Source organism: Agelaius phoeniceus, chromosome Z, assembly GCF_051311805.1.
Source record: "Agelaius phoeniceus isolate bAgePho1 chromosome Z, bAgePho1.hap1, whole genome shotgun sequence".
In the NCBI taxonomy this organism is placed as follows: Eukaryota; Metazoa; Chordata; class Aves; order Passeriformes; family Icteridae; genus Agelaius; species Agelaius phoeniceus.
This window is the reverse complement of record NC_135303.1, coordinates 16762514-16786461: the sequence shown is the minus strand read 5'-3', so window position 1 is coordinate 16786461 and position 23948 is coordinate 16762514. Positions and strand designations below refer to the sequence as shown.

The window sequence follows — 23948 nt, the reverse complement described above, 5'->3', positions numbered from 1 at the left end:
ATCCCACCAGGGACCATGGACTTACTGGTTTAGGTCTGACTGGTTTAGGTATTCCCTGAGCTGGCCCTGTTTCCAGAAGAAACAATCACTTCCCTGATTGTGCTGGCCACATTGTCTCTGATACAGGCCAGGATGCCTTCAGAGAGGCACTCCAGCATGCTGATTTGCCAGGAAGGATTTTGGGGATTTCTGTGTGATTGTGTCTTGTAGGTACTTCCTTGCTTGTCTACACATGTTGGAGGTGATCCAGGTTTATTGATTTCTTATACTTTTTTGAAAATCCTTCCATGTGACATCATTCCTGACAGCTACTCCCTGACAGGGCTGCTGTTGATTCTCTCAGTCCCCTTTTATTCTTAGCCACAAGCTCCTTAATAGTTCAGCTGTCTTCCTGGCAAAGGTACCTCTGCTGCCCTTAGCTGGATCTCTTCTCTCCCAAGCAGACACAGATCTGAAAACAGGGTCAGAGAACCCCAAACACCAACTCTGAGGCCAATTATTTATCTATACTAGCAGTGTCCTCCTCTCACAGTCTTATCCCCCTCACTGGCAGATAGAAGAGGACACCACCTGTGACCTTGATTACCTGTAGAATTCTGCAGTCAGTTTTTATGCAGTCTGTGCTGCCTCTGGCAGTATCACTGATCCCCACATGGAAGTATAACAAGGGATAGTAGCCATTGAGTTGGACAAGCTTCAGCAGTTCCTCTACAATACCCAGGATTTACGGCTTTGCAAGGCAGCAAACATCTCTAGATGATAAGTCAGGGACTCCAAGTCTTATTTCCTGAATCACAGTTTCTGTCTCTTGAGCTCATAGTCATATCAGCTTGGTTTGAAATTGCTGTAAAGTGGTGGATGTAAGGGAAAAAAATGATGAATGTTAAGACTGTAAAAATTAGTATCTTGAAGAGAGCAGAAAGTTGCTTGTTGAATTCAGACTACATCCATAAGAAAAACTCGTCGGAATGTGTGGAATTCAATGAATTACTACTTTTTAAATCAAATCATATTTTCATGGTTGGAATGTCCAAAAAGTTTATCAGTATTAAGGCCATTCATTATTAACTGGCAAATTTACAAAGTATGCACTTAAATTTTCTCCAGAACATTGTATTGCAGAGAAAAGATATAGTTTTTCAAACTCAGGTTTTAGAAAGGACTATATTTAGAAAATATGAAATAATAAGATATTATCTATATTATATAAAATATGTATTATTTATTATTTATCTAATAAATAAATTAGCCTAATAGGTATTTACAATATATGCTATTAGGCTGGCCAACTTCAGCATAAACCTTATTTGGGCCCTTCATGCTGACTGTACAGAATGAACAGATGTTCAAGTATTGCACAAAACCTGTGTTTTCCACTAATCAATATTGTCCAAAGATTGAAGCAATCCTGGGGAACCAGTGATGTGATAAGATCATCTCACACAGGCCAGAGATGCCTGGTGTACATGGAATCCCTCACAGGTTTTAGGTATCTAGTGCACATTGCAGGCCCAGCTGAGGCTCTGCTAGATGTAGGATTACTGAGTTGCTTTCCCTTCTTACATTACTTAGTTTCCTTTATGCCTTAAGCTGAAGGCCTGTGGTTGGATTGACCTTTTCTGGCTGTCAGATTCCAACCCATCCAAGGTCAACCCACTGCTCTATCTTTAAGCAGAGAATCTTTGTCTTGAGGATTAAGAGATAGGGAGTTGTATGGCTAAAACTTGGACTAAACATTGCCAGAGTGAAATAACTGTGGGGATTCTTTTGTTGTTCTTATGAGGTGAAAAGGGCAAGGAGTGGAGATTTACCTTGTGTGTGGGTGTTGTAAAAAATTCCCTTTCTCAGGATTTTTATGTCACTTTGATTTTAGTATGGGAAATATTGGGGACTTTTTGTTAATGTTAATGAAGTTTATGTGATGAATATGTGATGAATATATATTTTATTGACTGTTCTTAAGTAAGTGTTTCACAGAGGTGAGGGTTGAATGCTCTGGGTGCAGATGTCCAGGTGTTGGCAGTGAGGGTCTCCAGTAAATGTGAGGAGAGGACAGACCTGCCCTGTGCCAGACACAGCTCCAGACCCACCACAGGGTACAGCCTCCATCAGCAAGGTGTGTCAGTACCTCTGGCAGAATGGGTTTTAAGGAAGGGTAAAATGCTGCCTGACAGTCTAAAGGCTAAAAACAGGGGAGGAACCATCCTATGAACACCCCGGTCCTTGATGAAGGAAGCAGAGAAGGCATTCTAGTCACTGGGGCAGGTTGGGAAGACACAGTGGAGAAAAAGTTTCCCTGAAACTTGTGCGGGATCTCTCCATAGTAGGTGGATATTTTCAGGAGGAACTGGAGCCTGTGGGGGATCCATACTGGAAGAGTTCCTGATATGCCGTGGCTTGTGGCTCTCATGCTGGAGCAGGCAAAACATGTGAGAAGGAGAGAATGACAGAGAGGAAACATCATTGACTTATCTCTCACTATCCAACTCTATTTTAATTGGCAACAGATTAATTTAATATTCTTAAAGTCAGGTCTGTTTTTCCTGTAATGAAAATTGGTAAGTGACCTCTCTGTTTTTATCTTCACCCATAATAATTTATATTTCTCCTCATGTTCTGTTGATGAGTAAAAATGAGAGATCAGCTGGTTGGAGGCCAAAGTCAACTTTTGCAAGGCCTTAATTTCTTTAGTTGGATATTTGTTTCAGATGTCGGTAGTTTTTTAAGTTTTCCTAGCAGGACAGAAAGCACCTTACCACTGGGAAGGTTTAACTCTTGTGGAGTTGAAGTAGTGAATGACTGCTATAGAGTCCTTTTTTTGTGTAGATGTATTGGTTTTCATAGAAAGTTTGTCAGGTGTACAATTGTATTCTAACATAGGTTTGGAACTGATTAAAGTTTAATTATTAAACTAGAATGTCAGGAATTGATTGTCTGATGTCAATTCATGTTTGTACGTTGTTTTCTTTCTTAAAAGCAAACCAGAGCCTTACCAAAAAAATTTTCATGAATCTCATATTAGTAGACTCTCTTTGAAGCTATATGGTGTTCCCTAAGTTTCATAGGAACTTGTTACAATAATTGTAGAGTTGCTTTATTTGTCTGTAACCTTTTTATTTGCATTGACAAGTGAAATATGTCCTTCCTTGTACAATTAGTGTACTGGGGAACAGGAAATTTATAAGAAGCTTTGTTATAGCAGTTGGCTGTAGTTATCGACATTTTTGCTGATAGCTTCTTTCAGTTCCTTTTTGTGATTTTGATGTTTGCCCCTATCTCTCTCTTAGTCATGTCATTACTTCTTTCTCAGTTTATTTCCTTCATTTCCTGCATTCCCGTGTCTAGTGTTCTGTGTTATTCTGTATAATTCTCTTCATACCCTCCTGCCCAATACCATTGTGAGCTGCCATAATTTTTATGACTTAAGGCTCTTAATCCTACTGTTTATCTAATCAATGTCAGTTTTCTCAGAACAGAGCCTGCCAAATGCTCCTCTTCCTGGCAGCTGTGTCTTGGGTGTCCTAGTGTGATTTGAAACTTGCTCTCATTTGTCAGTTTTCTATTCATTTGGCACATCATCCCTCCCTCTGCAATGAACAAGCTGATCCATTTTAGGTGAAAACAGCTTTACTTTTTAATAGCAGAACTGTTTCTGTGAATTCATGTTTTATATTCCTTTAATTTTTCTTTTTTAGATGCTGGATGTCTATGACATTCTTCCTTTTGATAATCCAGATGGTGGCGTTTGGAAACAAGGATTTGATATCACATACAACGAAAATGAATGGGATAGTGAACCACTTCAAGTTTTTGTTGTGCCTCACTCACATAATGATCCAGGTAATACGTTAACTGAATTGATTTGAGGATCTAGAGACTTTTGAATTAGGAAATGCATTGCCATTTCTGGTAAGATTTGGATTTTTTTGAAACATACCAGTTAATATGTTAGATTTAAGTCTAGCAAGGCAGTGAAACATGTTTGATTTAAGTGTCATTGACTTCCAATGACAACTGTTATGATACAAGTTGTATGTCTACTGAATTTATTAACTGGAGCAGAACTTCAGTGTTGAAATTGAAAAGTGATGAAATTCTGGTCACACATTCAGTTTATACATTGCTGCATTAAATACCATCCGTTCTTATTTTGATTTTTTGGACTGTCATAGATATTTAATCCTCAGCCTGTGCTAAAGAAATGTGCCCCTAGAAGATGTGACAATGGCAAATCAGAAGGTTTTGACACTTTCTTCACATTTTTTGTGCACACCCCCAACTATAGTGGGATAATGAAAAGTCTAGATTTAAACAGAAATTTAAGTATACCTACATAATTTCATTTCCACCCAAGTGGGTTTACAGCGTAATAAACAAAATGGAGAAGTGTTCCTTTATTTTGGAATGACTTCTTGATAAAATTTACCAAGAAGTGAATTATATTGCTACACTGTGGTCCTGGTACATGTATACTGACCATGAGAATGTGCTCTCTCGTGAATATTACCTAGGAGGTGGACAAATCCTGTAGACTAGGGGAATTCAAAGGTGTACTGGGACATTCCTCATTTACGAGATTGAGTGTTGTGTACTGTAGATAAGTTTCTGGGTCTTTGGATAACACTTGCAGCTTGGCTGTGGGTAGGAGCATTTGGGCTATATGGTACCTGAAACAAGAATGTGTCTGGTGAGTGTACTGGCCAAATATCATCTGTTTAGGAGATAATGTTTGGGTTTTTGATGGAGTGGCATGACATATGATGTGGATTATCCTACATTTCATGGACTGTCTGATGGGGCAGAGAGTGTGATGCATTACTATACATACCCTGAAAGCATGAAGAAAACATGCTGGGGCGGGGGGAAGGAAAGGCAAAGCTAGGCATTCCTGTAGTTGAATTTTGTAACGATGGCTTTTCAGGCCATAAATCTTGGAGAGAGGCCGAGTAGGAATTTATGATAGAATTTGTTTTATTTTTAGGGTTGTGTTTTGTTCTAGGGGGGGTTGGCAGTTGCATCTAACCCTTCCCCTTACTAGGGGTGTTGGGGCTTACTAGGGGTGTAGCAGCGGTTGACTAGTAAGTTTAGGGGTCTCCTTTGTGTCTTTTGTGCTTGTTATGGTTTATTTAGGGGGGATGTTGGTAGTGTTTGTTTATTCAGTGTCATTGGTGGCGGATCCCTATCCGGAAGCTTGGGCTAATTGGGGTGGTGTTGGTTATCGTCTTGGGATAGGGTTGGTTGTGGTGGTGGGGCTTGTTATACGGGGTGTGTTGGGGTTATTAGCGGATGAGGGGATGGTGAATAGGGGGGCTCTGTTGTCGGTCCGATCAGATTTTAGTGGGGTGGCTATGTTGTATTCAGAGGGAGTGGGGTTGCTTTTGATTGGGGGGTGAGGATTGTTGTTGACTCTGTTTGTGGTGTTGGAGCTTGTGTGAGGGTTGTCTCGGGGGGCGATTCGGGCTCTTTAGTGGAAGGAAGTATTTTAGTTAAAAATGCCAGCTTTGGGAGTTGGAGATGAGGGTTTGAATCCTTTCTTCCTGAGATAGGATGGTAGGGTAACTCTAAGAAGGGGTTTAGTCTTCAATCTTTGGCTTACAAGACCAATGGTTTTATAAACTATTAGAGTTAATTAGAGTTTGAGTAGTTTATTCTCTAGGGTGGCTGCAAGGGGGAAGAAAACTAGGATGATTGTTAAGTGGATGAATGAGGCTAGTTGGCCAGTGATGATGAATGGATGTTCTATGGTTGGCTGCCTACTCAGGTTAGAATGAGGACGTTAGCAACTAGGGTTCAGAAGAGGATTTGTGATAGAGGGCGGCAGTTATGAATCTCAGTTTTGATGTTTGTAGCAATGGAGTGAGGAATAGGACGAGGATTGAGGCAGCTAGAGCTAGTACACCCCCTAGTTTGTTTGGAATGGATCAGAGGATGGTGTAGGCAGATAGGAAGTATCATTCAGGTTTGGTGGGTGGGGGAGTGACTAGTGGGTTAGCTGGTAAAGTTTTCTGGATCACCTAAGAGGTTGGGGGAGAACAAACATTATCTCCTAATCAGCTGGGAGCACTGGTTGTTGTCATAAAAAGCCACAATTAAAGTAATATTAAATTTTACTACTGTATATCTCTCTAAAATTTAATTTGTTGTATGAAGTACTGTGTATTTGAGTGAAGGTATAAACATAAATGGCTTTTATTTGAACATATATAGCATTTTCAAAGAAAATGAATGCTGGAATGTGTAATTACTATATTACTGTCTAGTTATGACAGGTAAATTAATGCAATATGGATATGGTAAAAATATTCAGAGCAAATAATCACAGTATAGACCTAGATTTGCCTATTTATTGAGATATCTTTGAACCCATGTCCGTCTATTTCTTCTGTGGTTGTAGTTCTCCTAAAGACTTCCCTTGAAAGAAGCAGCTCTGGCACATAATGAATCAAAGCAATCCTAAAGCAATATACGGAACTTCTCATTCTCTTGGGTCTACTAGAATGGGGTGTGGAGTTTATCTGTCTCCCTTTTTCCTGCTGAAGCTGTTGGGATCACATCCTAACTGGTACAGGACTGTTGGCAGTCCGCTAGAGGCCAGTGGCCTGGTGTCACATCTGCCCTCCTGGAATGTCTTTACCTGAACTGAGCAAACACCCTGTGCACTGTGTAGGCTGAGGTAACTTCTCAGGCACATGAGGTTTAGGAGCTGCAGGGAAATATCCTGAGGTAAGCTGTGAAGAGATTTGCTGATAACTTCACCTGTTTCTGTTCAAGTCATGAGGTACTTTTTCTGCAGGTTCTAGTGATTTCAAGGTATGTGAAAGATATTTACCAAGAAATGGGGTCAGTGAAGGTACATTAGCTGCAGAAGCTTCAAATTCTCATTAGATTTTATGTTTTCTCATCTGAAGCTACTTCCTCTTTAACTTTTCACATAACCATTTATGCTAGCGAGAATGTGTAGCTCAAAGGCAAAGAAAAGGCCTTGAAACAACTTTGTCTAGGGAGTGGCATCCCTGCCCATCATGTGGGGCTAGAAATTGCATAGTCCTTTGCAATCCAAGTCACAGATTCTGTGAATCTGTGAAACACAATCAGTAGGGAAGATGGTGGGTTTAAGTCTACCTTCTTTTTTGGAGGATGACTGAATGTGCCAGTGCTCTGAAACACTTTGTGATGCTAAATCTGGGTTAAATGCTTCTGTGTGAATTTAACCATGACCTGCAAACTTGGGATCTTTGTGCTTCTCTCTGCAGTAGCTAAAGTGTTTCCCTTTTGGGAAATGGGTTGAGAGTAGGTCTCTTTCAGACTTTTGATCAGTAGTACCACAATTACTTTAGTTGCTGGCAGTTGATAAAGATTTGAGCACCTCAGTAGCATGTCTTAATCTTAAATCATGGAGAGAAGTTTCCTTGTTGTGTGAGATTACAGCTATCACAGATAGGTGGCAATTCTGTCATGTGCAGATTAAGGAGTGAGCACATAACTAACCTACTATGCTGGCAGAGCCCTTGTGTTGGCTCTCACCTGCTTCAGCTGTGGTGTTTTGTGGCTGCCTGAGGTGGAGGAGGCAGCTGAAATGCAAAGGGGAGAGCTCAGATCAGGGCTGGCAAGATTGTCAGCCAGCACAGATGGACTTGAAAGACGAGTTTTGGATATGACTGGAGGGAGGGAAAGTCACCTCTAGCATCTATTGATCTGAAATTATTTTGGTAATGGCTACTCATTAAATTATTTAAAAATTGAGACATGAGCTTTCTAAAATATGTGTGTACCAGTATCTCACTGCTGAATGTGGTGGTTACAGCCCTAGTATAAGCAGCACTTAAGTGGAATTGAAAGTGACTGAAATAGATTTTTCTCCTGCTTCTCAACCCACATGCAAGTGTATGGGCACAAAGTTCAGAACTAAACACTGCTTTTTAACACTTCATCAATTATCTATGACATTGGTAATTTTGCCTTACAACCACTCATGTTAATAATCTTTTATTATTTAAGACAGTCTCCATTTCTCAGGAGGAAATTTATATAGACCTAAGTCAGTGTTAAGATATAAGAAAACTTAACCATAAAATTTGATGATCTTAATACACTGTGGAGTTTCACATACGTTTTCTGTTGACCGGCTCTGGATATGTTTTTCTGGTGACTTCTTCACCAGAAGAGAGATTGCTTAAGCTCTTTTCTGACCCACCACAATACAAGAAATGGGCAGCTCACAAGTTTTTCTTGACATGCTCAATGAGGGAAATTACAGCTTTATTCCTGGCTTATTTTTCAGTATTTCTGTGTTTGCAGAAGAGGTGCAGTTCCTTTGGAAATCAAGAGAACTGTTACAGAAAGGACACTTTTGACTGCTCATCAGTAGAAATTTCCTTTCTAAGCTATGATGGCAGCAGATTTGATATGTACAAAAGCAAAACCAGATCTTGCATAGGACTTAAAATGTAAGAAGTCTATAATTATAATTTTGGTAGTACCTCACAGATCATGGCAGATTTTATTTTTTGTGAAATGTGCAATCATTTGAGTTTTTAGTTATGCTTATGATACTAAGCCTGATAAATCAAATAATTCTTGTTTTACCTTGAGCAGAGATCTTTTACAAGTTAAGGTATGCTGTTGGAAAAGTAAATACACTGTTTTACTTTTTTAATTTCAGTGTATTTTCATCTACCTTAATTATTTTATTTTGGTAGTTATTTTGCAGGAACAAGAAGCTCATCTGTCTAATTCCTTTTGAATCAGAATGAATGTGCTAACACAAGAATGTTTTTTCATTTTTCTGTTTCACATAGTCAAATCAGAGAAAGAAAGTCCCCTGAAACAATCTTATACAGCTTTCAGTTTTAATTTGAGATTGCCTTACCATCGGGTTTTTCAAGTTTTATTTCACAGTCTTGCTGTGAGTCATTCATCTTTGTTGAAAAGATACTTTTTGGTGAAATTAGCACTGAAGTGTTATGTCAGAAACATCCATAAAATATTGTATGTCAGTTCTGTATTTTACATCATAGAATGATGCAGTACTTCTAAATTAAAAAAAAAAAAAAAAAGATGTGTGTATTCCTTACTTTAAAATAAGGGACTTTAAAAAATGCTGAATCTACAAAGGAGCTAATCCAAATTATTTTTATGTGTAATCCTACTTACTAAAAGGTAAGTTGAAACTTAGCTTTTGGATTTATTTCTGGTATTTGCCTTATTGTTATTGCTTGAGTATGATCAATTAAACACACATGCACATCATGCTAAGCTCTTTAGAGCTCTTCTTTTAGAGGGAAGAAGTCATGGCTACATATCCTTTAGTTTGTTTGTGGTTTTTGTTTGTATTTTGTGGAGCTTGGACGTAATTAAGAACAAGAATATCCTCACAGTTTAAGACACTTTTTTTTACTTCCTCAGCTATCAAAACAGTCACTTAAGTCTTCTCACAGGAGCTAGTAAGTTGAGAATCAAGCATAAATGTAAAAAAGAGAAGGAAAAAAATTACAGATATTTTTTACTAACTTGGGTGTACATTTTGAAGACTAAGAACTCACATTCCACTAATATATTTGCAAAGAGAATGCTTTTATTTTCTGGAAAACTGTATAGTGCTAGCTGAAATGTATTGGTTTTATTTAATACTGACATAAAATAAATTAATTATTCAAGTTTCTTGTGTTGCAGAAAGTGTCACTGATGGGTGAATTTTAGAATCAGTGAAATTAATTATGATCTCCTGAAAAGTGAATCAGAGATGCAAACTTCTATCAAAAATGCATTAATCTAGTATATACTGGCATAATATTTCAGAAATTCATGGGATGATCTGCCTCTTATTAAGACAGACTTCATCAGAAACAAGAAATTTTTTTTAAGGCACATTTCCTCTTAAAGAGTGGAGGGTGATTTGTGGAAGTAAGCAATTGAAAAGCCTATTTGGTTTTATTTCAACAGTTATTTTAAACCAAAAAGCAAGAATGCAAATGTAAACAACCACCCCAGGAGTCCTGCAGTTGTACGTCAGCAGTACCTAAATACTTTTGTTAGAAATGGGTTTGTGATCTTTGTCATGATCAAATTGTTAAGTGCTTTTGCTTAATAAATAATTTTGAATACTAATATATCAGCTTCTGTTCTGATTTTGTCCTGCAAGGTTCCCTTTATCTCTACATCTATGTCAACCATGCTAAGACACAAGACTGCCTTTCTGTAGTGCAAGGAGCTGAGAGAGCTTCAAGAAAGAATTTGAACTTTAAAATGTAGACAGGAATAGTGACAAATCAGTTAATGAAATATTTCAGGATTTTTTGCAGAGCAATGAGTTGTGTTGATATTCAGACATGATTCTTGGAGTCTGCTGTCAAGCCAAGTAAATTTACATTACAGTAGGGGAAAAAATCGATTAAACAAGCTGCTGCATAATGATGATAAATCTCATGGAGGTGGGGACAGACAGCAAGTTTCCACACTTTTGAGGACAAGTGTGAGAGAGAGGATCAAAAGGCAAGCAGCTCAGCAGTGTGTACCCTCTGTTGTTATCACATAGGCTGGCAGAAAATGAAAGTATCTCGCAAAGTCCTCAACATGTATTAAGTCAAGCCTATCATAATAATATGAAAGACAGTAGTATTTTTTTCTCTTGTTTACAGTGTTGTTAAACATTGGAATGGTGGAGTCACCATCCCTGGAGATTTAAAAGGAAAAACTACATGTGGCACTCAGTGTCATGATATGATTTATAAGGTGGTGGTTAGTCAGAGTTGGACTTGATAGTTTCAGATGTCTTTTACAGCCTTTTACTCTTTTACAGTGATTCTGTGATCTTGTGACTTTTATGTTGACAAAGGTCTTTATGTACATTTAAACCACCAAGTGTTATTTTGTTTTAATAGCATACTTAGTCTTGGTAATCGCAGCTTTAAACTATTGCAATTTTTCCATGTGTAAAGTGTCTTTATATTGAAAGTTTCCTGTTTGAAATGCACTGGTAAGTCTCTTCTTTCAGCCTAAGAACAAATTCTTAGTTTGTGGATAAGCACAAAATGAACTTGAGTTGAAGAGTCTTATGTTGTATTAGGGACTGAAGTGTGAAATAATACTTTAGCTAGCAACTGTACGTTGTTTTATCCATTATTTTGTTTAGTTTATTTTTTTAAATGTATTTTAATTTTATTGTATGTCTCCATGCAAACTTGAAGAGTCTCTGTAAGTCTTGGGGTTTAGAGCAGGACACTTGAGGAAGAATGTGAAGGCACTGGGATGCACCCAGAGGAGGGCAGTGGGGCTGGTGGAAGGGCTGGAAGGGCTGTCCAGTGAGGAGCAGCTGAGGACTCCTCAGCTGTCAGCTGGGGTTTGTCCATTTTGGAGAAAAGGAGGCTGAGGAGTGACCTCACTGCTCTCTGCAGCTTCCTGGGGATGTTGTTTCAGAGGCAGTTGGATAATTCTCTTAACTTTTTTTTTGGTCAACCCAGAAGTGGTCAGGCTGTTGGACTAGATGATCATTATAGACCTTTTTCAGTGCAGAATGTTCTGTTCAATTAATAAATAAGTAGATGTATGGTACTTACATTTCAGAGGGCTGTCTGTTGGCTTTCAGCTAAATCTATGAATACCTGTGAAAATTTCCTAGGACTCTCTGGAGTGTATTCAGTTCAGTGTGTTAACCATGTTACAGTCTTCCTTAGCTTAATAAACTGAGTGTGTTAAAACAAAACAATTTTATTATAACACTGTTCTTCCTACATCATACTGTACTCTTTTGTCAGCTACTTTGACATTTAAATCAGTGTTTCAGTTAGGCTGGTGTATTAATGTATTGAATGTTTCCATAGAGTAATTTAATGTAAATTTGCTTTTACTGGTGCAATATAAAATATTTTTAAGTAGTTTATTATGATGATATTTTTCTGTAAAGGAAAATCATAGAAATGGTTTTAATTTATCCTCCATTAGTTGTGTGCTAGGCTGATATTGTCTCTTGCAGAAGAAATTTCTAGCATAAAGCTATAAACTGGTAGTCTAATACACGTGGATATTTTTAATGTATTTATCAGTAAAATATTCCCTTGATTTGTTGAAAAGTAAATGAGAATTGAGAAAGAATAATTTGCTATGTGATCTCAATTCTTTGAGTGGAAGCATCTGTTAAAAAAAACCAACCCAGGCTGAAGTGGGAAGAGGTCAGAAAGAAATCTGATTACAAATTCAGATTATTCATCATGGGTTTTTTTTAGCCTTTAAACTATTGCATAGCAATAATTTACTGCTTTTTTTTTTTTTTGTATTAAACTGTTTCCATTCCTCTACAGAAAGTATGTTTTGATTTTATGCTTTAAGCCCTCATATTATCTACCTTGACATAATGCATTTTACCCTTTTTAGACAGATTAGACCCCACTTATCGATCTGTACAGAAACTTGTATCAAAGGTGATGAGTCTTCTAGATGCTAAACATCTGTAAAAGAAAAAAGAATGACCTAGAACTTTTCCTCTGGAGTGTTACAGTTTTATTTCTTCTTTTGCAAATTAAAAGCAGTATTTCTGCATCTACCTAAGAAGAATGTTTGAGTTTTTGTATCCCTAAAAGAAAGTACAATATATCCTTTCTGAGTCAATAGTCAGACTTTATTTAATTATGAAGTTTTTTTTAAACTAAATTTGAGAAGTATTTTTTAGTAGTTAAAGTTTCTGCACTTATGTAACTTCTTTGAAACAATATAATGTCATTGCATAACAGTCTAACCCTGTATCCTATAAGCAGACTAGCACTAGCAGAAAGGCAGTGGCTCTGCAGAACTGAATTGGTAAATCAGAGTGGAATTACAAATAAGTATAATTATTTGGAGTGCTATCTTTACATAGTGTGGAAGCTTTCACAAAATCTTAAAATGGGCATACGTGACAAAAGCTGATAGGAATAGGAATGTGACATTCTAGAGTAAGTAGTAAGTAACAGACTTAATTTTTTCAGCTATAGTTGAAAGATTTATAGAAGCTATATAGAAGAACGATTTTATGTGATTTTTATTTGAATAAAAATTTGTGAGTTTCTTTTGTGTTTAAGTACAAAGGGTTTATATATATTCTCTAATGCAAGGTATTATGAAGAGGATAAAAAATTTTAATTTCAGACTGTAAAGTCTGAAAATGTGGTTAAAATTACTTTTTCCTTTGCATCTCGCTGAAGCACAATTATTTGAGAAGTATTGTATGTATTCTCTTGATGAAATTTTCTACCATGCAAAATATAGAAGAACTAGAAAGTGAAAAGACTAATAATTTCCATATGTTTATACATTTAGAAAGTAAAACATGCAATCTTTTTTAAAAAGAAACTCCTTGGAAATTTACCACTTCAAGCTGTCCATGACACGTAAAGCTTTTTAAGAATAGTCTTAGCTTTTTCTGGGGAGTGAGAAGGAGCCAGTTCTCTCAGGGACTGCTCTCTAATGAGACTAAAAAGCTAGTTCTCTAAACAGGCTGCATTTATATTTTCTTTTTCCTAGGTTGGCTGAAGACTTTTGATGATTACTTCAGAGATCAGACACAGCATATTTTAAATAACATGGTTATAAAACTGCAAGAAGACAACCGAAGGAAATTTATATGGTCTGAGGTTTCCTACTTTTCAAAATGGTGGGATGGAATAGATAGCCAAAAAAGAGATGCTGTTAAAAGGTTTGAGTACTGAACTTTTCTTCTGTGTATCTTGTTTTGAGATTTTGTGTATTTGACTACGCTGTAAACTTGAGATTTCACTTGAGATGTGGAATTACTGGAAAAACCAACTAACTGCTTCAGTTCTGACTTTTTGGGCTTGGTTTGGTTTTCTCCCATTTGCAAAATAGGAATCTGCTCAGGGAAGTGGAGACAAATTCTGAGTTGTCTAAAAATTTGACTAAAAGTTCCCATGTACAACTATGAACATGTCATTCCAATTGTAAGGGAGTAGCGAATATATTTGAAATCACTCTAAGGAATTTTCAATAAAATAAATACATCTTTCATACTAGCTATTTATATAAGGTATTTTTTTCCTTTTATAACACACATGAAGATTTTATGTGATTTTTATTTGCCTAAAAAATTGTGAGTTTCTTTTGTGTTTTAGTACAAAGGGTTTTTATAAACATGCATCTGCTTTAATGGTAAAGTAGTATGTACTCTACACCCTTGCTCTTCTTAGCCATTTTTGAAATCACAAGTCAAAATGGAATATAGAAGTAAAATGTTTGCCTAGGCATTGAGATAAGGAAGCAGGCTGCTTGGATAAACTTGCACTATGGATCTAGTTTGGAGTTTTCAAAAACTGGGTCTTTTTTTTCTTATTTTTGCTTGCCTTTTTTCCTTTTTTTACTTGGCAGTTCTTAGCTGATCCTTGTGATAGTCTCCTTCTTGTGCCCCTCTTTGAGATGCATGTGTTGCAGGACGCATTAAATCTGTGAGACCTTCACAGACTCAAACTTTAGGTAAAGGTGGAAATTTTGGAATCTAGGCAAAAAGCTACTTACTAAAAAAATTATCTGCAGTGGGTGAGTATTATAGCACAGCTGTGTGGTTTTTTGACATAAAAATATCTCTTGGAACACAGTAAAGAGTAAATGACAGTCACTAGGGGAACTATGTCCTCTCTTCACACGAGTCAGGTATTGGTTAAGCTGCACTTGAGACTGGAGAAGACTTGGAGAAGCTGCACTTGAGATTATTTTTGTTGCATGATTTTCATTACTCTTATGGGTACCATCTGTGATGGGACTGAATTTTGATGAGTTCACTGCGTTTTTTTTTCTTGAATTCATTAAACACTTCCATGCTGGTGAACAGTGTAAGAGCTGAAACTGTAGGGACAACCTGGTGCTGGGAGTGTGATCTTTATGTTCACTGACAATGGAGAGGCTGGGTTGTACTGTGACCTAGTTCAAGGAGGTATTTTGATGAGTGAGGTGTTCTGAAGTGTTTGTAAATACAATAAACTTCCAAGATCTACCAGCTCTCTAAAATTCTAAAAAGAATATTAGATTAAAGGTGGGGAGATATTAGGGGAAATATTTCAAGCAGTGCTTGAAATGTGCAGTGTCTAAGCATCTTGCTCAGTTGGCCTCCAGTACTGTGGTACATTTGTTTTATTTTTGTAATCTGTTCAGGAAACAGCTTTCTTCCTGATTTTTAAAAAAATCTAATATAGTGCATGCAGTAGAACTGGTTTTCTTTGCACAAAGACATTAAATACTTCACTGTTCAGCAGTTCATTTTTTCCCTGTTTGATTAAAGAAATATAGCCCAGTGATGGAAGTAGCAAAAACAATATAGATTTTGGAATCATGTTGCTGGTGATTGCCTGTTGAGTATACAGAAATTGATTTTAAGAGTGTTTTCATATGGAAGATTCTGAATATGATTTATATATTTGTCAGGTTAATAAAAGATGGACAATTTGAAATAGTAACAGGAGGATGGGTCATGCCTGATGAAGCTTCTTCTCATTATTTTGCTTTAATTGACCAGCTGATAGAAGGGCACCAGTGGCTAGAAAAGAACCTTGGTATGTACATTAATCTAAAATTTAACTATGTTAATACAAGAAGTCAGTGAGAAAATACTTTTTTTTTGTTAAATTTCTGAGGTGCTTAGAAGGCTCTTTTTACTCAGCTTTCCTGAAACATTAAATTAGGTACAGGAAGATGTTGGATCAAGTCTGGTATTTGCTATTCATGTTTGCTGATAAAAGTTCCTGGACAAAGTTATTTGAACAATTTTATGCCACAGCATTTTGTCTTGATCAATGTAAGACATACATATAATATTGTCATAACCAAATACTAACACTAAGTTATGCTGAATTTTAGATCCCGTGTCTGGTCGCAACAGCCTTTGCCTTTTCTGTCTTTTGAATATCATGACAAAATTCTTAAAATTACTTAAAAATTGATACTTCTTTTATGTGTTTGGATCTGTTCTGCCTGCTCTGTGTTCATTATGTTCATTGGATTCTCTTCTGTAAGGCTTTAAAAAATATATATATATATGTAGCAGCAGTAGTACTTGTAGTTATAAAGCCTAAACCCATAGTAATGTTAGAATGGAGGAACTGCTGACTGCAGTTACATTGGCTGAACTGTTTTGCTGCCTTTGGAATGTTCTTTTGTTTAATTCCATAAGAGGAGAGAAACCTTTTTATACAGAAAATATTTGTACAGTGATTTTAATAATAAATTGACATTATTTCACCCAATTAACTGAAATGATTTTGGAAAGCTGTTTCACTGTTGTTCTTAGATTGCAATTTCCATAAACACAGCTTGACATAATTGGAGGGGAAAGGGAAGACCTAGTAAAAGGGTAATGCATTCCTTACTGTGTTTTTTTTGGAAAGGCAAAAGTGCCAAAGGAACCATGTTGATGAATTAACAAGAGTTAGATGTAGCTTTTTATTTACTTAGCATAAAGTTCAGTGGATTCTATTGATCAACAAACCAATAAATTAAAAAAAAAATAGTTCTGAAAAAAAAATTAACATTGTTTAAATAACAGTGAAATTTCAACAAGCTATTGCATTTATCTATGCACAGCTATTCATTTTCTTTCAAATTTCTTTTTTAAATTGTAATATGTGTAAATATCTTATATATTTTAAGTGAAAGAGAATGTGTATCAATTAATGATTCCATATAGAGAGGTTTGATGCAAATTTGAAACAGTGTAGCAGTGAGTACTTTTTTAAAGTCTTTAACTTTTTTAGAATGCCGTACTTATAAGATATTTTGTTTGTTTAACTGTTTAATTCTAGTTTTTTAATTCCAGGGTTCTGCAGAAAGTTTAACACTGAACTTGGTATATAATCTTGGAAATGTTGTCTTTAGTACTCTCATTTGAATTATTGGAATAATCTTCTTTGAGTGAAAATTAAAGCTTTTTCCTTTTGTCAACAGGAGTAAAACCAAAGTCGGGATGGGCAATTGATCCATTTGGGCATTCACCAACAATGGCTTACCTTTTGAAGCGCACAGGATTTTCCAAAATGCTTATACAGAGAGTTCATTATTCAATTAAAAAACATTTTGCAACACAAAAGACACTAGAATTTTTTTGGAGACAGAACTGGGGTATGTGTTCTTCCTTTATGTCAATTTATTTTGTTAATTTACACAGGTAAAATATGAAGAGAACTTGTATAAGTACTGTGGAAATATTTACAGACAAGATTTATCAGAGTTTGTCTAGACCTGAAAATTTTAAACTTGCAATTCTGTTTAAAAAAACCCTTTCATGTAGCTTAGATTTATGAGTTTTTTTTTCTTTTTTCCTCCTCTTTGAATAACAGAAGGGGAAATGAGAATATTTGGGAGTTAGGAAAGACACTAAATGTAAAACTGATATAATTGCCATTGTTCCTCTGATCTTCCTTTCTTTTCACTTTTATTTTTGCTTTTACCTTCTCTTGTTTTTTCCATTCTCTCATATTCCTTGCAAAAGTAAAAGGGGTGAAAAATTCTTTTATTTTGTTTTACTTTTCTTCTTCCTTCTACTCCTTTATTTCCTACTATGTGGAAATAAAGTGTAGGAGGAGGAACATTTCAACTAATTCAAATATTGTGCTAATGAGGCAATGACAGGAGGGTGATTGACTTTTGGTTTGGTTTTTTCATTGTTTTGTTTTGATGTTTGATTTTTTAGAGTTGTTGTTTTAATCCACTCAAAGTTTAAAAGATGTTTATTATTATTGTGTTTTATTACATCTAAAATTCTGAAAATCACAAGTTTTATCTGGGTAAAACACACCTAACGTTTGTTCCTGTCTTTCCCAATCAACTGGTGCTTCACTAGAACATTCCAGTCTTGGTCGTATCTCTGTTTTACCCTCTTTGTACACATAAGGTACATACAAAAATAGACTCAAGCTATGGATATTCAAAATAAGAAATTGTCTTGGTGTGGTAGCTTTCCAGTACAATCCTTGGAGAACATGGGAGTGATTTACTTTCGGCAAATCTGAAAGGGTTTATTTTAAAGTTTTACTCTATTTAATTCCAGATTCGGGATCCAGTACAGATATTCTTTGTCATATGATGCCTTTCTATAGCTATGATGTTCCTCATACTTGTGGTCCGGATCCAAAAATCTGCTGCCAGTTTGATTTTAAACGACTTCCTGGAGGAAGAATAAGTTGCCCTTGGAGAGTCCCACCAGAAGCCATTCATGCTGGAAATGTTCAACACAGGTACAGTTTTTACATGCTCCTCAAGGAAATAACCTTAAAAAAATGCAATTATGCTGGTCGAAGATGACATCTGGCATAGCTTGGTGAATTTAGTTCTGTTATGGTTCAACCCCAGTGAGCAGCTCAGCTCCAGTAAGCTCACTGCTGCCCTGGTGGAGGTGGGGAAGAGAATCAGAAGAGTAAAATAAGAAAACTCAGGGGTTGAGACAAAAAAACCCAGCCCAGCCCAAAAGGCTCTTACTCCTAGTAAAGCACCTCACCAAAGCAAATAGTTCATTTGTTGTCTTCTTTTTCTAGTAAATTGCTTAAATGAAACTTTTTAGCTTCTGTCCAATTAGCTATCCTTAAGTTTGAGGTGAAGTCCCCAAGGTCCTATAAGGTGTCTTTTTGCCTAATTGAGGAGAGAAACTTCTAAGCTTTTTTCCTTTTTAAGGAGACAAAAGATAATTTTGTCACTGTCAACAGGAGACACATTCCTACAGTTGAGATGCAGGAGAGACCTTGGCTCTGTGCAAACCCTGCTCAGAATTAACAAAATCATCTCTCTGTTGCCAACCCTGTCATCAGACAAGTCCAGATCATAGCACCATACTGGCCACTGTGACTCTACCCCAGCCAAAACCAGTACAAGCTTTTAAAACCAGCTTGTCATGGGTAAACAATGCCTATTACATAACCTAGTGTTTGCTTCTTAGTTGGGAACATAACTGTCAGTGAAATCAGAGGAAAAGTTATTCTTAAGGAAGTGGCATTTTAAAAATTTTTCTGTTCATGATATATGAGTCCATCTCTCAATGACAGTCAGAACACAGTCATCTGTTTGGACTCGTGTTACTGGTTTACTGTGTTTTTTGTGAATTTTATGAACAGGGATCTGTTCCCTGCAAGTGAAACACTTCAGAGGCAGTGCAATGTAGTGTGCTGTACAACCAGTGGGATATTTCCTGTGCTATATCCTTGAAACACTTGGCATCCTGTGGCCTAAGTTTCCTGAAGTGTAAACCTTAAGTTAATCTGATTCCTGTTTTTTTGTACCCAGGGTGAAAATTCCTGTTTCTTTGTGCCCAGGGTGGAAATTCCTATTAACCTCAGTTTTACTTTTCAAACAGGAACACTGAGTTGTTTTGCCACAGTTAAGAATCAAATTTACACTTCTCCAAAACTGCTTCTCAGTTTTGGGTGATGGGGTGGATAGTGGAGGTAGCTAGTTGGGGAGGGAGAGTAAAGGAAGAAATAAAAGGAAAAAAACAAAAGAAAGGGAAGTGAGTTAAATGGCCAAACGTGTTTCCACGAAATAGTTGTATTCTGTGGTCCTATTGCTATCTTCAGGCTTCACACTACATCAGGTTTCCAAAGGTAAAAGTTTATAATTTTTTTTTTCCAAAGGCAGCTGTTTATAATTAGTGCAAATTGCTGAGCGTAACAAATGTATTAAGGAGAGCAGGGTGACTTCTTGGTCCTTGGTGCTGAAGTTTTAAAGTGATGATGTGATTATGTTGCAGTGCTTGTCTACATGTCAAGTATGGATCACTTTTTTTCTGAGTACAAATTCTGACAAGCATCATGAAAACTTCACTTAAACAAAATTCAGTTACAAAATATTACTGAAGATAAAACCAAAATTAAACAGAATAGTTTACAACTGCTGTATTTAAAGGTAGAAATTGGTATGATGATAGGAAAAAGGGGGTTTTAATATAGTAAAGAATAGAAAGATGATGGTGACAGGAGAAAGGTAGAAAAATTGTGACACACCCAGTGCCGATTGCATGGGAAGGAAAATTCATATGTCATTACATCAAAGTTTTAAAAAATAAAAACTTGACTATATATCTCAATTAGCTGAGACAAATATTTCCTAAAGAGCAACAGCTTGTATAACAAATACCTGAAACATAGAGGCTATAAATATAATTTAGAGTGTCTGCTTGAAATAGTCTTTTAAAGGGTCTTGGTTTTTAATTATTCTTAATCCCTGCACTTCCTAGATACAACCTTTGCATAACAATCTGAATTAGATCTTGTAAAAGAAATGGGTTTTCACATGTCAAAGGATATTTAAGAATAAGACAAATGGGGCAGGGATGTAGTGAACATATGATCAAGTTGAAGTGATTATTGTCTCAATATGGTCTCTGAAACTTAATATTTTGCATCAGCTTCTTTTAGATAAAAGCAGTTTTGTTGTCTAACAAGGAGTTGAAACATCAGTATGCTGTATGATACCTATGGGAAAAGTAAAACTAACATGTGGTCTTTGAGTTGGAAGCCAGGGTTATTTACATTTGGAAAACTCGAACCACACTTTTAGTGTCCAGTTTCAAATAAACTCACTAAAACACAGGAAGTAATGTTTTGATGGAGAATGCTAAAACATGCTATGTGTGTTTTTTGAAAAAGCTGGAATACTGTAGACAACCAAAAATGTTATTGATCTGACCTCTATAATATTTCACAGTTGTTATAATGAGGAGATATATGAGTTCCAGAACTGAAAAGTCTATCTTTACACCATAAGTTTTCCAAGGTTATAGGTTTGCAGCATTCTAATTAATCTGCCTCTTATCTCTGATTGCTTTAAGACTAGAAAAATACAGGACATCCGTGGGTTGGAAAAAAGTTGATTAATTTAATAGACCAGGTTTAGATCACTGACCTTCTTTCATGCCAAAGCTAAAACAAAAGTAATAAAACCCAGATCTTGAACACTCAGCTGGGACTGTTGCTTTTGATTTCTTTTGGCCTTATATGTATATTAAAGAGATGATGAGTTGAAAACTTTGGTCTTGTAGTTTCTAGGATTTCTCATTGCCTTGCCACTTAAGTTGTGACCTGGTAAGAAGGAATGAAGCAGCAACCTAATTGAAAACCTGTACTTATTTAATTACATTTCATAACAGCTGAGGGTATAAAGACTACTATTGCGCTTTGCACTTGCCCTGATTTGCACCTGCATCCTTATCCATATGTTTGAACACTGATGTGTGAAGTTTTTCACACTAGGAAGAAAAAGCAGCTGTTGGTTGTTGTTGTTGTTGGGTTTTTTTGTTTGTTTGTTTGTCTGAGGAGTTTTTTTGTATTTTTTTTTCTGGGTTATTTGCTTTTTTTCCTTGAATGGAAATGAGTTGTTAGCAGAAGCACAGTTTGTTTCAGTGTGTGTATCTCTCTCTCCCAAGCGTGGAATAGGAGAGAATCTTTGCTGCAAGTTATGTGCTTCAGAGAAGTAGAGAATGGACTTTCCTCTTCACCAGCTGCTGTTCAAAAGCCCAGTTTTTCCCTTCAGCTTTTAGATGTTTATGTTTGTATTGTATGGTCATGTGGTGGTTAATGTCTGTGATTGCCTGCATCAGGTGGCTATTGCTCCTCTTCCTTTGACATAAGAAGGGTCAAAACCAGCCATGTTTATTGTTTTGGTACTTAGTTAGTCAAATACTTTTTTTTTTTGCATTAAAAGGAGTTGTGGTACAAAAAAATTTTCTTTATTTGTGAAAGGTCTCAAGCATTCAGTGATAGCCTGAAGTTTTGAAAACAAAAAGTTTATTATGGCTGATCTCCTGTGTGGTTTTCAGATTTTCATTCAGGTAGGCAGGATAAACATATCAATTCTATTTAATGGGGGAACAATAAAGGAGGAAAAAAAGGAGATTCAGTGGAAGCTTTTTTTTTTCTCCAGAGATACTTTTTGTCTTCATTGTGCTCTGTCTGGATCTTTCTGCAGGCGCTTTCACACTCCTGTATAAATTAATGATTTAGGAAGTTATTGGAGAGAAATGTAGAAGGATATCCTAAATTGATGTTCTTTGCTGTTCTTGCAATTAGAAGTTGTTCACAATTGAGGAAAATCTTGCTGTTGCCTTAAAAACACATAATAATCCCACAGTTATCAGTACTTTAGAAAAGAGAGAGCAGCAATACTGATAAGTTTTGCTGGATACTTAGAGAGAAACCCAAGGAGGACTTTGAAGAGAGATGTCCAAGTCAAATATCCTGTTACCTGTATTTTTCAAGAGATTCAACACTAAAGTATGTTTTCAACCATAGCCTATATGTGGAAAATTTGAGTTAGACTGGTTCCTTAGAAGGAAGCATTGCCAAGTCTTGTGTTATGCCAGTTGTTCTGGTAGCTGTGTGGTGAGTAAACTTCTGTGTTTAAATCTTACAACCTGTTGAAAGTCATGGAAAGTATTGGTTGGCAATCTGAACTATAAATCCACTAATAGACAGGGGACAGGGGGAAGCCGCTAGGTGGGTAAATTCTAGTCTCGTTAGAGCTCTATAGATCCTTAACTGAATTAATATTGTGGCCCCTTTTGGCCCCTTTCTCCCTCCTGAACACAGTCAGACCTTGTGTCTATGCAGTACTTCTGCAATCAGATAAGCTCTGACATGCTTCACAAAGAAGGAGGGGTTTCAAATATATTGGACTATAAATTCTGCATAAATGTTTAAATAGCAATTCTTCAAGAGTGTCAGTTGAAAGGTGATTTTGCTAGATCTATTAAAAAGACTTGAAGAACCAAAAGAACCTCATTAGAATCTGAATTTTATAGTATTTTGTCTTTAAAGTCTTGGAATTTGTATTTCTGTTTTCTCAAATATGTTACTATGGTTTTTATATCCTATGAGAATTATTTACAAAATTATGTCCTATGAGAATTATTTACAAAATTTTAATTAGAGGGTATCAGCATCTGAAGATGCTGATAATAGTTGTGACTTGGAGGGGGAGGATTGAAAATGGACTTTTTCAGTAACCTAGATACCAGTCCTGTGATTCTTAATATTTTGCTGCTGTGGAACTGATAGTTTACCCATCCTAGAATTAGTAGGTGCCAAAGTATAATTCTGCAGTTTTTTCTGTGTGTGCATGTGTGAGTATTTTGTTTCTGGATTTGGTAGGTTCGGGTTTGTTTGGGTTTTCTTAAGGCCAAAACAGTGGGTTTAATTTTTCAGGACTCAAAGATTCAAGAAGGAAGGCTCTAAGACATGTAAGAAGGGAGAACAGTGATTTTTACCAGCAAACTTCCTCCTGCATTGTTTTTTTTTTTTTTTTAATTTGCAAGTCTGGAGTTCCTCAGAGATTAATCTGCGGGCAGTTTTTCTGCCAAGGACATGATAAGCAAAGTATCAAAGGAAGGTGCCAGAGGGGATGGAAAGAGCTTGCTTATTATTGTAAATAGGGGCTGGAGAGGATTAGGATTGTTATCTAAATATAAAGCAGGTAAACATAATTTGAACTGGAGGTTAGTTTTGGCACAGGCACAAATTGATCCAGACTGCCCTACTGCTTGAGATGAAGCTTGATAAGCTTATTGAAGGATTTAATTAGCGTGGTGTTTGCAACAATAGTAGGTTGAATATGGTGTCCCAATGGGGGGAATTGCATCCAGCTTTTTGTTACGAAGTGAGACAACAGAGTTTTGTATGTCTTGTTTGGGGGTCATCCTAATGCACAACTTGATATCTAAGAATTGTCTTGCCAAATGCTGACTTTTTTCCCTCTGTCTTCTGAATTGCTCTTCTTTTTTTCTCTCCTCAAGGGCTTGGATGATATTAGATCAATACAGGAAGAAGTCAAAGCTTTTCCGTACAAAAGTTCTGTTAGCTCCACTTGGGGACGATTTCCGCTACACCGAGAGCTCTGAATGGGATCAGCAGTACCAGAATTATCAGAAGCTGTTTGATTATATGAATTCTCGTCCTGAGTGGCATGTTAAGGTAACTACAACACATTTTCTGGCT

The 23948-nt window shown here is 36.5% G+C and overlaps 1 protein-coding gene across 1 annotated transcript in view; it reads left to right on the top strand.

The window, feature by feature from the left end:
- The window catches only part of MAN2A1 (mannosidase alpha class 2A member 1), a 107242-nt gene that overhangs the window by 15581 nt on the left and 67713 nt on the right, over nt 1-23948 (top strand). Inside the window, exons 3-8 of the mRNA XM_054653333.2 lie at nt 3696-3840; nt 13495-13666; nt 15403-15530; nt 16918-17091; nt 18020-18206; nt 23747-23924. Coding sequence (XP_054509308.2) covers nt 3696-3840; nt 13495-13666; nt 15403-15530; nt 16918-17091; nt 18020-18206; nt 23747-23924 — 984 coding nt within the window. The remainder of the gene's footprint in view (nt 1-3695; nt 3841-13494; nt 13667-15402; nt 15531-16917; nt 17092-18019; nt 18207-23746; nt 23925-23948) is intronic.